Raw genomic sequence first — 12,959 nt, forward strand, 5'->3', positions numbered from 1 at the left:
TGGCTTCTGCTCAGTTTTTGGTTGTCCACTCATCTAATTACCAGTGTAACAGAGAGCATGCCAATCTCAGCTGACTGCACTCACACTGTCTTCCTTTGTGTGTGTGTGTGTGTATAGGTGTGTGTGTGTGTGTATGTGTGTGCATGTAGGTGTGTGTGTGTGTGTGTGTGTGTGTGTGTGAGAGAGAGAGAGAGAGAGACAGAGAGAGAGAGAGAGAGACTGTCTCTTCCTTTTATTTTATTCCCAGTTCCCAAATCCCTGTGAATAAGTTGTTGATGACAGCAGAAAATTACACATTACTTCTGTTTGTGGTCTCAGAGACCCCAGCTGTAAACCATTTTTGCATATGTTCTACATCTGTGACCATCTGTTTTATGAACTGTATTTTTTTGAATTTTTGGCATTGGAATTACATGTCTATGAATTCATAGACCCCAATAGACCCCAAACATGTAGGATAACATATTGTACATTTCTTCACATGCAAATGACTTCCCATCTATGGCCCATATAACATATAAACATGAAACATTTCTTTGTTTGGTGTAAGAACAATACTTCAGAGTCATTCTTTCATTTTGTCTCCTTCATCAAATGACCAAGACAAGCCCAGTCTGTGGTACAGTACAGGGAAGGATTCTTAACTCAATATTGGGCTACAACAAAGTCAAAACACGACAAATATTCAAAGTAGTTCATATTATTAGTTATAGAGCAGTGGGGGTGTGTTCTTGGAGATATTACTGTATGATTACAGATAAATGTAACACTGTAATTGTGATTAATGTGTTTGAGTGCTAATGTGTGTTACGTGAATGAAGATCCTCTCTTCAGGTCGTGGGTCAGCATGGGACCTTGCCCAGGATGTCATCGTCACTCCGGGATTACGCACCTTTGACCTCCAGCGCTGTCAACAGTGAGCTGCTCACTCAGATGCCAGTGCGACCAAATCCACCAGCAGCAACCGGTTTGTCACATGACCAGCGTGCAGCGCTCTCTCTCTCTCTCTCTCTCTCTCTCTGTGTGTGTGTGTGGCTTTTATTTCCGTGTTCACAGAGGGAGCTCTGAGCTGCCGGATGAGTTTCCACGGCCGCTGTGTGTCTACCTTTCACGCCGCAAAACTGCGTCGCTGTGCGGGGATCTGTCGGGCGGGGGGAGACTCACGCAATCGCATCGCTTGGACGCACGCTGCAGCAGGACCATGCTCACACGGGTGAAGTCAGCGGTGGCCAGTTTCATGGGAGGTGTGATGGCCGGTGGCTCCAACGGAGACCATCCCGGCGGCTCGGATCTGCCGCTGAAATTCCCGTACAGCAGACCGGAGTTCCTGGGACTCTCGCCGGACGAGATCGAGTGCTCGGCGGATCACATCGCCAGACCGATCCTCATACTGAAGGAGACCAAGCGGCTGCCGTGGTCCACCGGCTACGCAGAGTGAGTAACCTGTGCGCGTCCATCTTTTCCTCGCACAGCCACACACACACACACACACACACACACACACAGCATCCTCAAGAAGTGGACCACTGAGCTCACTCACCAGGGCGGAAACGCAAACACCAGCCGCTGTTATCATGTTGTGTTATTATAGCAGGCTTCATGTGTTGCCTGTGTGAAATTATTATTAAGACAGGGCGTAGCAGCTGGCCTTTCCCCATATATTCCCTCACACACCGCACATAAAACAGATCAGGTCGCTGTATCAAGTCTCTGTGGCCATATAGCACCATTATTATTGTGATGCAAATATAGATGCAAAGCACAGTTGGTGTAGACTCGCTGTAAGATAGGAGATCAGAATGATTTTTGTTATGATGAGATCAGCAATAACCTGCTCCTTCAGATAAGGTTTTCTTTTAAATAGATGTGACATGTTGTATTGGTATTTATTTACCCATGAGGCTGTGCAGGAAAGCTCCCGCAATTAGTCACCAGTTTCTCCACTTTACCTGTTACCTGCCTGCATAGTCTTAATATTAATCACTCTCTGTAAAAACAGTGAAACCTGATGCTTAAGATGTATTGAAAAGCAGGTTTTGCTCGGTATTTGCTCAGTCAGTGTTTGCTGTGTCAGACGCTGTCTTCCTCCCCCTGCTTTATAATCTACCTGAGACCAGAATCGCAACCGGATCTAAGACCATCTGTTGTATTATTGATATCGCATCAATCCATTTGGCTCCCTGCCTCCTCCTGCCAACTGTCTGTGTTGTATTATAAATGGTCAAATCATAAACAGCATTTCTAAACTTCTAAACTGTGCTGTTGGTGTGGGGAGCACACATGCAAAAAAAAAAAAAAAGGAAGGGCAGAACATGAGAAAGTGCAGACGTGGGGAGATAGTCTGAGTAATGCTGACAGCAACAAACAGGACAGGTGAGTATGGAATTTGCATGCAGGTAAGAGCGGCATGCACAGCACAAACAGACCAGTTTACTTTTCATTACACGTAGTTTACATAAACTGGGCACGACTCAAAAACATGTCATAGCCTTGTTGTCATCATTGTCTCTCGCCTGAGACCACAGAGTCACAGTCGCCTCTACTCATGCAGACCCACATAAAGTATCCGGGCGGTTGCTGAGGCTGGCTCACAGCTAAAGAGGTCACAGTTCAGTCCTGGAGGCAACCCTAACTGCACAGTGTGCGACACGGCAGTGCCCTGAATTCAGAAACTCACAAATAAGGGTTAGTTTGTTGTCTGTTTTCCCCCCTGACATAAAGTCTTATCTCCATGCTGTTGATGAGCTGTTACGACAGAGGGGTAATTTCCTTGAGCTTTAACAGTTCAGCAAGAACATTGTGCGGAAACTGCCCCCGTCTTTTTGCATCTAAATGTTTCAACTTTAGCTGTTCCGCTGTCAAACAAATTTACATGTGCAAACATTTATCATCTCAAGTCAGCCAGAGGTGTCTCCTAACTTGACAGCCGACCAGTGCAGCCTCACTCCCTCAGGCAATTGCTCTCTGCTTTCAAGAAATAAACAGGACACAGTGACACTTCAGCACCACAGAGATTAGGGTTGAGAATAACAATTACTTACTACAATTGTTTTATCCATAAAATGTCACAGAATAGTGGCCAGAGCTCAAGGTGATGTCCTCAGATTGCTTGTTGTATCTGGCCAAGAAAAATAGTCAATTAAAAGCAATAAATCCTCACATTTCAGAAGCTGAAACCAATTACTGTTTGGTCTTTTTGTTTGATTCAATACTCAAGATTTATTCAGTTCATTAAGTTTGATCAACTAATTGTTTAATTTACCTTTCCAGGCCTAAAATAGATCTATATGGTCTCTGCTTATTATGTACTGAAGAAATCCTTTGAAATTGGTGGGTTCTCATACACGCCCTCCTCTATGCTTCCTCATGCTAATCTGCCATGGAGAGTTTTTAATCTGAAGATGAAAAGAAAGGAGGATAATTCGCTTCTATGTTCAGAAACCATCACCCACTCATATATGTTCTGAAGTGGGTTGTATAATTTTATTTAAAAAGATAATCCAGATTTTTTTTTTTTTTTGCAGGATACCGTGTTCATCATTATTCTTATTTCATGATTTGAAGAACACGCAGAGGTTTTTATTTTCTTAAAAATCAACATATTTAAACAGGATGCATAATTCTACAGGATCAATTGAACAGCCCTACTTCATGAATAGATGTGATTCTGCTGTGAGTGTGTGTGTGTGTGTGTGTCTGTGTGTCTGTGTGTCTTTGTGTTTGTCTATATACGTGCCAGCGTGGCACAGCATCAGCCAGGACTCAGCCATACTGGGGATTTGTCAACAGCTGGTTGTCCAGCTGGCTTTGTTGTTGTGAAATCTCACTGCCAGCTGTGAAAACCTGAGTCCATAGGAGAGGATGTGATCCACACAGATCCATTCAGGAGAGTTAGCAGGGTCAGATACCAATGGATCAATCTGAAAAAAAAAAGATAGATACGTGCATCTGGAGATTTTTCAGCTGGCGATGTGATTTTGGCCTGACGCTATTATAAAGTTATTGCTTGTTAAAAATTTCTACTTATGTAGTAGATGTAACAGCTGTAGGCTAACAGGAATACAATAAGAGTTGCTTTCATTCACTTCCTTGTGCTGAAGAAAACATGGTAAATGGACTGCTTGTATAGCGCTTTTCTAGTCTTATTGACCACTCAAAGTGCTTTACAACGTGAGCCGCATTCACCCATTCACACACACAGCACTTACATCTACAGTGGAGTGCTTCTAACATTCACACACATCAGCGGCAGTTTGGGGTTCACTGCCTTGCCCAAGGACACTTCGACACGTGGACCGGAGGAGCCAGGGATCGAACCACCGACCTTCTGATAAGTGGATGACCCGCTCTACCTCCTGAACCACACCGCCCTGGTGTGAAGGGAAGCAGTCAGTTGAATAAACTGTAGGTACATGTACATGTGCACGGTATCACATCCTTTACTATTTGTGAGCAGTTACTCTGTTACCTATGGCCATGCTAATGGTGTGGCTCTGGGGTTTGGGAATGTTGGACTGTGGCTTGATCCACTGCTTTGCCTCAGACAGAAGTATCTCAACAGCTATTGTTTGGATTGTGCAGACATTCATGGTCCCCAGAAAAATGAAAACTATACTAACTGTGTTGATCCTCTGACTTTTCCGTCATTGCCACCATAAGGTTGACCTTTTAGGTTTTTAGTGAAATATTTCAACTATTGGATTGATTACCTTTAACTTCGGTGCAGGCGTTCATGCTGTCCGGAGGATGAACCATAATATCTTTGGTGATCCCCTGACTATGGGATGATTTGGCACAAAAAGTTGTTGAGACATTTGTGATTCCCAGATGATGCACCATAGTGACTTTGACTTTCCCCTTAAGCATATTCAGTCAAACTTTAAGTTTCTTTAAGCATGGGAGCATAAACATTATACCATCATTGTGAACATGTCAGCATGCTGACATTAGGCTAGATGCTAGAGCTTTCTGCAGACACAGTGGTTATAACATAGAGCATTAATGACTAGTTAACAGTAACACAGAATGGATGCTTTGATTTACATTTTTTTAATGTTATTTTTGGGGCTTTTTGACTTTATTTATAGGACAGTAGAGAATGACAGGAAAGGGGACAGAGAGTAGGGGAATGACATACAGCAAAGAGTCCAGCCAGTCAGGAGTCCAACCGGGGACTCAGCTACTCAGAGCATTTGCGCCCACATGCCATGTGCCCCAACCATTTGACTATCAGGTCGCTCTGTTGATTTTTACACTGAGGCAAACATAATTTGAAGGAAACATCTGAGGAATGATGTTGGATTAATTACAGTAAATATTACAATCACACTCAGAACTGAGAAAGTGTCACTTATCTTATTTCAACATCCTGATTATTTAATCCAAAATGTGTAAACTCCAGTAGGATGAGCTGCACGGTCCTTCTCTGTCTGTGTTTTTCTCCTTCACACCCCTGTCTGTCTATGAGCAGGCCTCTCTGAGCCTTTCTGCATCATCGAGGGTTATTGTGTTGCTCTCATTGGAGACCGGAAGAGCAGTTCTGCTTTATGAGGAGGATTCTGATGCACTGTCTCTCTGAGTGGATGCACCGTCAGGTCCACTGAGCATGATCATTTGAATGGATCATTGGGTTTTGCTCACTCTCACTTGCATCACCCTTTCTTTCTTGTGCAGCGCACGCACAGGCCTCACTTTTGCAGACAGGCTGAATTTACTGGAGCTGTTCTCCCCAGCAATGACCACTGTGATGCTCGGTGTTTCTTAAAGTAGAGGAGATGAGGGAAACTTGGTCCTAATGTCACCTTCAGTGACGGGTGTGCTCTCTCCAGGAAGTCTTTTCCATTTTGAAGGTGTTCACTTTGCTGTGACCATGTCCATTCACAAAACTAAAAATGTAAAGGCATATACAGTACACTCAGTGGCTGCTTAATTATGCACAACTGTACAATTTTATGCTATTAAATACAACAACTGGCATAAATTTGACCTTTATGACATCAGTTTATGGTAGCATTGTCGGCATGTTTGCTATTGAGGTCATAATTAATGATGGTTTTTATTTACCCTTTATTTTTGTTACTTTTTGGAGGTAGAATGAAAAAGGGACAGTGGGCTTGGATAGCTAGCTTGGATAGAAGTGAGGTTCAACACATTGTGCTCATCAGAGCAAATTAAAGCAGGGAGTTTGCATAAAACACAGTAGGCAGTACACAGTGTTGGAATGATTAGACCAAAGCCAGTTCTTTTCTTCAGTGGCCTTTAGAGGCGGTTCATTAAGAACTGTGAGAGCCTCTTTATCAACAGGAGAGATCCAAGTTTGATGATGGAGTAGCAAAAATATTGTCCAAATGAGCGTCACCTTTTCGTTTTCTTTTCTTTTACCTTTTCTTCAACTCCTCCAACCTGCCTGTTGGCAGAGGAGAGCTTCGTGACAAAGCTTTCCCTCTGACCCAGTACCAACAACATACCCCTGCAACCTCAGCAGCGGTCCGATCGATGCTTAATCAATATGCATGTCTGTTGGCTAAACACTAGCACCGCCACCGCACGCTGTATGTTTTGGCTGAAGGTCAGCAGACATGTATGCGTGAGGGCATGTCAGCGCAGGCAGAAAGTCGGCATCCTCAGTGTTAAAATCTGTGGTAAGGGAAGAGAGACAAGAAGGTGGCAGCTCCAGGCTGTCTAACAGTGTGGAGTAAATTCAGGGCGCACACGTTCAACAAATCTTTTAAGTATAAAGAGGCACTGATACAAGTTGTAAAGTCTACAAAGATGCCATAAATGTGTTTGTTGTCCTATGTTTTATTGGAAGGTCTTTTCTTTGTACAGTTTTAATATTCTTTCTTTCTGTTTTCCTCTTTCTGTAGGGGAGCCAAATAAAGTCAGTGTTACACTCAACTCTGGAGTGGAAGCACATGAGCAGCACTTCATACGTACAAAGCTTCCCAGTGCTCAGTCACATGATGCAGCACATGTTCTTGTGTTGTTTCTGCTACATCAACACGGCACATCGCTCCGAGGCAGAAACAGTGTGTCGCTGTTTCAGTTCCCTGCCAGCTTTTTCTTGTTGTGTGGCATAAATGTGCGTTGCCATTCACCGAAATGCGTCATGAAGAACTATAATTGTTTTTTTTTAGTATCATCTTTATCATTATCTTAAAGGATCTGATGGTGCAGCAGTAAAACATGGGAAACAAAGACAAATACAGTGTAATATGATAAGGATCATCTAATAATAGATGTTATATGTAGCAGGTATATGTGTGTGACATGATATAGGTAGATATGTGTCTACAGGGGCCATGTATTGCGTATAGAGACAAATTTGACATATTTAATGTATATGTGTAAAAAAAAACTGAACTCAGAATGTGTTCATCTGGAAATGGGATTGGCGGCACGGAGCTTTGAACAGGATTTGACTTTAACACATAAAAGAGAATGGGAGCTGCAGGGTTGCACGAACATAGAAACTCAGTTATGGGCACTGCAGTGATTCAATAGCTAACCTGACAAGATATAATTACCTGTGCTGTGTGAGCAATGTGTTTGTAGTAGTCATGGCCTCCAGGTCAGTTTTTCTACAACTTGGCATCAATTTATGTGTGCTGTGGTTGCACAAGAGGATGGCAACAAAGGATGATCCAAAACACAGCAAGGGTTCAGTTTTCAAAATGGAGACCAGTATTAGTCTCTGGTTAGTGTTATTGTATATTAGGCTACACCTAACGACTATTTTCATTACAGATTAAGCTGCTTATCGATTATTTTTGCAAAATACCAGATTGTTTATTCCACAAAATGTCAAGAAATAGTAAAAAATGCCAGTGACTAATTGTTTCACCACCAGTTGCATTTTGAACATGATTTCTTAGTAAATTTGGAGCAAAACTTCCCATCAAGTGTTGCTGAGAAGAAAAATCCCAAACCCAAAGAATGAGCGCTGTAGATTACAGCTCTGACAGGGTAATTAAGGTCATGCCATTGTCTCAAATGAGAAGAAATGAGATGAGGTAACCGAATGTGACAGCTCTGCTCTCGGATACTGCTCATGCCTCAGGGTGCGGACGGCTTTTCCTCTCATATCAGAGATAAAAGGCTTGAAAGCCCCGCTGCTGTTAATCTTGTGATCTTCCAGGGTCAAATGAACGTCACTCCCTGCAGTGCTTCGGTCACAGACACGCATGATGGTCCATGAAGTTTGTGGCCTCTACGCATCATATGAAGTTAGGGAAAGGAGTTATCCATTAACAAGATCTCACACACATGCACTGTGCACTTTATATTACTGTTGACCAGAGCGTTCCATCATCTCATGAACACAGGACGGGGCCGACTGATTTAAAATCTTATATGAAAACTCAAACTATACACTTGAGAGCAGGCAAATTCCTTAATGTAAGACACTCATGAATTGACAGTACCTGTTTTATGAAGTGCGTGTTCTCTTGCTGTTTACCCTCAGGGTTTGAATTTCTGACAACAAAGCCTTTGAATGCCGTGCTCTCAGATTCTCAGTAATGTAACCAACAATTAATGTTAACTGTTAACTGTAACTATCCATCTCAGGCAGGGTTCAAAACTTCAAATAATGAGCAACATCACAGTTAAAGTTGAAACAGAACTGACCTTTATGAATTAATCAAGGCTTAATCCTGAATAATTATAAGGACGTGGTTTGATAAGACCCGATTAACGGTGGCATTTTCAAGGCAAAATAAGCAAACATCTCAACAAACATCTTAACTCAAGGTCCACTCACTTTCTTTTCCTGAGGCGTGTGCACAGTTAATGAGGTACAGGTAACAAAGCCGTAATGAAACTCTGAACTGCTGATGAAGACTGTGACATACGGTTGAAAGCCACAGAAAAGGCATACAGCTACATTTTGATCTCTGAGGAAAAAAAAAAAATCTGGTGACCTGAATGCTGAAGCCGTATTCACAAGAGAGTTTCACAGCAGACATTTTGACTTGTCATTGTTTGAAAAGCACAGATGGAACTAATGACGTTAATGACGGGTCCCCTCTAGCAACAACTGTACTGGAGCAATTAAATAATGTTATTAGTAACACCTGTGTTTGACAGGTCACGTCTTCTGCTGTGTACAAAGGTCTGTTGAACTCCAGATTAACTCCACATTTTCCCTCTTGGTTATGTTTGCTCCTCCACTGTTTGGGAACCAATGACTTACAGTAAGAAGATGAATAAAAAGAGATTTTCCAGGCTTTTAATAAGATGTAATTAACTGTTTAAAGTGCTCAAAGCCACACTGTAGTATTTGAGATCATAGGGTGACTTTTTTTTTCCGTTGAATTTCTCGAGGATTAAAAGCATTGAATTAAGTGTAGATGTGACTTTATTATTAAAGTGCTGTTTTATAGACTATAAAATCAGTCCAAGTTTAATATGAAATGTGTGATGTGTGCATGTACACATATGACATCGACATTTTTATAAAGTGTAACTGCACTTATGCTTATTTGCAAAGTGCTGATGTAGGGCTGGAGCTAACATTTTTTAACATTTAACATTTAAATTGTAAGGTAATGTGCTGATTATTTTTCTAATTATTAGTCTATTATGTCAGAAAATGGTGAAAATTTTTTGAATTGGATTTCCAAAGAAGAGTCTATAACCCAAAGTAGGAGTGTTGCAATTTATGAAAAATGTGATATATATAAAAAAAAAAAAAAAATGAAATGCTGATACCATGGTAATGTACAAATATGATAAGATCATGATGGCAGTTGTGGATCATTAGTTTATTTATTAAGCGCAACTCTTCTTTTTGTACGCTTTTGTACTTTTGTACAGTAACGGTTCCAGACTCCACCTCACTACACTTGTATTTGAGTCTAATTCATTTAACAAATAAGAGAAAAAACACATAATTAACAAAGTCAAAGAGGAATTTGACTGATGGCCTTCTTCTTCTTCGTCTTCTTCTTCTTCTTCGTCTTGTCCTTATTCTTCTTTTCCTTCTTCTTCTTCTACGTCCTCTTCTTCTCCTCCTTCTTCTTCTTCCTATTCTTATTCTTCTTATTATCTTGTGACAGCCCTAATCTAAAGACATTTTTTATATCACTGACAGTAGATTAAAACAAAGAAACACAACATATCTTCGCATTTGAAAAACGGGAGCCAGTACATGTAAATGACATATGACCCTGACAAGCTAGTTCAATAAGAAGTGGAAGAAACAGATTTTAAAGATTGTTGACAATTGTTTTTCTCAGTGAATCAACCTTTCAGCACTGTTCTGATTCAAAGTGAGCCTCGTGTTCTGCTTCATGTACTTCATAGGTGCTGTAGCTGTGTGGGCAAGTTAAACATGTCTTATTGACACACTACAGGGAGTATGCTATTATTAGTTTTAGGATGGGGAAGTGGTGAATAGCACATTGTGTAAGACACCAATTAAAATCAATCTAACTGAGTGAAGGTCTGCTCAGTGAGTGTCCTATCAGTTTTACAACCCACAGTGTTTTCTTAGCTGGAGCCAGAGGGTCTCTGCTCTGCATGTTCATCCCTGTGACCAATTAGGATTATTCATAAAGGATCCTCCACAGGGGAGCAATCATGGCTGCCGCAGATCACAGATGACTGAGAATAGCTTGACTTGATTTATATCTCAAGCATGTTTAGAAATTAATTTGTAACTTTTGGATCACGTCATGTTGACGGAAGAAGCATACAAGTAGAAAGTGACAGAATTTTCACAAAAATAAATATTTCACTTTTCTTTCCTAATTTAACCTTGTGTGCTCTAATTCCACGAGCTACAATAGTATATGCACAGTTTTAATAGGGGCCGCTGTAGACCTACCATCTCCTACAGTGTGGCTAAATAAAGAATGCCTGGAGTATTGTTAACCAGCGGGTGCTTGTCCATGACTACAGCCGCTCGCAGCAGCAGCACGCCATCTGCCAGGTGTTGTATAATGCAGTATTTATGTGTCTTTCTGTCCTCTGCCCTACATGCGAGGGACTCAAATTGAAATGTGTATTTCAGGTTTGTGTATCTGCTGACTTCAATTCACCTTATCTCACTTTGTTTATTGCCGTCATGACAGGCAAACCCTTCCACAGAGATGAAGTTTGGAAGGGTTTTATAGTCCTAAGAACATCACATGGATGAAAGGTCATCCTCTATCCTCCGTATCTGCTGAATCAACAGCCGTGTGTCCAGTTGATGCAAGAATCCCTCTAGATTATCTGCAGCAGTGTATCATCCTCCAGCATTCGGGAGATTAGTCTCTCAGCCATAATAAATGCAAAGAGGCACAATCACCTTCTTAAAAGTTAAATCAAAGACAGAGCTGTTACTAAACTGTTTGGGATAGAGGGGTGTTCTTGACATGATGTGAGTGAAGATGACAACTGATGTATTGGAAATAGTTCATCCCTCAAGCTTTATTGGGATTTTTTTTTTAATACAAATACATATACAAATATGTGTGCGTTGTGTTTTGATGAGGAGGCCAAGAGCAGGATGTCATTGGAGGCGATCTCCGTTTAGTCTGACAGAAGAGACCTCCGGTCAATTGTGACAATGTAACTTAGCCCCTACACAAATTAGATGACACAATGTGTTAATGTACTAGCCATTTAGCTCATAAACGTAAACGGAACACATGGAAATATCTCAGATCACAATATCGTCACTAACCTCTCCCTGGGAGTTCAACAACAGAAGGAGGGAGGTAAAGGCCCATTTTATAATGGGGAAGTGCACGTAGGGACACAGAAACTAAGTCACAAACATTCCACATATTGACTCTGGAGGGCTAACATGTCAGGCTGTAACTATATACACAGATTTTGTGTAATTATAATATTACATATTACTGCTGTATAATCCACACTCTCACACATATTACTGCTGGATAATAGACTCTGTTCCGTCATTACTATATAGTGTATGTATCCTACCTATACTGCACATATATGTTTGCACAACACCAATGTATATTGACTTTCACTCTTAAAGCTATATACCTATTATATTATGAATAGTACACACATCATGCTTGCAAAAGTTTTTGAAGGTACTGTAATGTATATAGCTTTTTAATGCCATTTTTCCAGATTATTTTAGTTTTACTTAATTCATTTGAATCGTTTTTATTATCTCTTTATCTCTTAGGTGTTTTGTTAAGATGAAGCATAAATTCCCTTTCTGTGTGTCCTGTTGTCCCTTCTCTGACTAGGGTGATCAATGCAGGAAAGAGCACATTAAATGAAGACCAAGCCTGCTGTGAAGTGCTGGTGGTCAAAAGGAGACCTGCAGGAAACTGCACACCCAACCGGACCCCCGTGACCCGCAGGAGGTCCTCCCTGCCGAATGGAGAGGGCCTGGGCCTCCGGGAGAATCTGGTGAGTCAAACTGATCAGGAATACTCACCTTTTCCACCATACCCACCAAGTTAAGACACCAAGCCATGGTATTCTTTAATGTCTTATATATTTAGAGCAAAAGTTTTAATAAGAACTTAAAAGAACAAATAAGAACTGAATCTTACATTGCAGCTTAAAATAAAATGCTTTTTTCCTGGAGCAAGCAGCTGAGCCGTGTTTTTGATAAAATGTTAATACTGTAGCCTGACTGTAGTCCTCAAATGTCCCCTGGGGGCTTGTCATTGGGACCCACTGTCCCTTCATCCTGTCCCATCAGCAGTTTACTGGGACATACAGCGTCCTTTCCACAGTGGCCTTCAGCAGCTCTTGACAGCCAAAAACATGCAGAGGCAAATGTGAATGCATTTACACACAGAAAAACACAAAGAGGATTTTGAAATAACCTTTGGTGCTTGTGCAAGTACAGTATGTCATCTATAAAGGAAACCTATATATCATTATGAAATGTAAAGTCACTGCTGTTTGCTGCTATAGGGCAGTGTGCTACATTTATACAGCATACTGACACACTTAATTCTTTCACTGACAGCAGTGGCTCC

General features: G+C 41.3%; 1 protein-coding gene across 1 annotated transcript in view; it reads left to right on the plus strand.

Annotated features, from left to right (window-relative positions):
- The first annotated feature begins 1,042 nt into the window (after nucleotides 1-1,042).
- The window catches only part of ppm1h (protein phosphatase, Mg2+/Mn2+ dependent, 1H), a 39,254-nt gene continuing 27,337 nt past the window's right edge, over nucleotides 1,043-12,959 (plus strand). The window contains exons 1-2 of the mRNA XM_071493195.1: nucleotides 1,043-1,434; nucleotides 12,213-12,378. Coding sequence (XP_071349296.1) covers nucleotides 1,202-1,434; nucleotides 12,213-12,378 — 399 coding nt within the window. The 5' untranslated portion in view covers nucleotides 1,043-1,201. The remainder of the gene's footprint in view (nucleotides 1,435-12,212; nucleotides 12,379-12,959) is intronic.

Source organism: Trachinotus anak, unplaced genomic scaffold, assembly GCF_046630095.1.
Source record: "Trachinotus anak isolate AG129_WGS33_773 ecotype Australia unplaced genomic scaffold, CSIRO_AGI_Tana_v1 ptg000002l, whole genome shotgun sequence".
Lineage (NCBI taxonomy): Eukaryota > Metazoa > Chordata > Actinopteri > Carangiformes > Carangidae > Trachinotus > Trachinotus anak.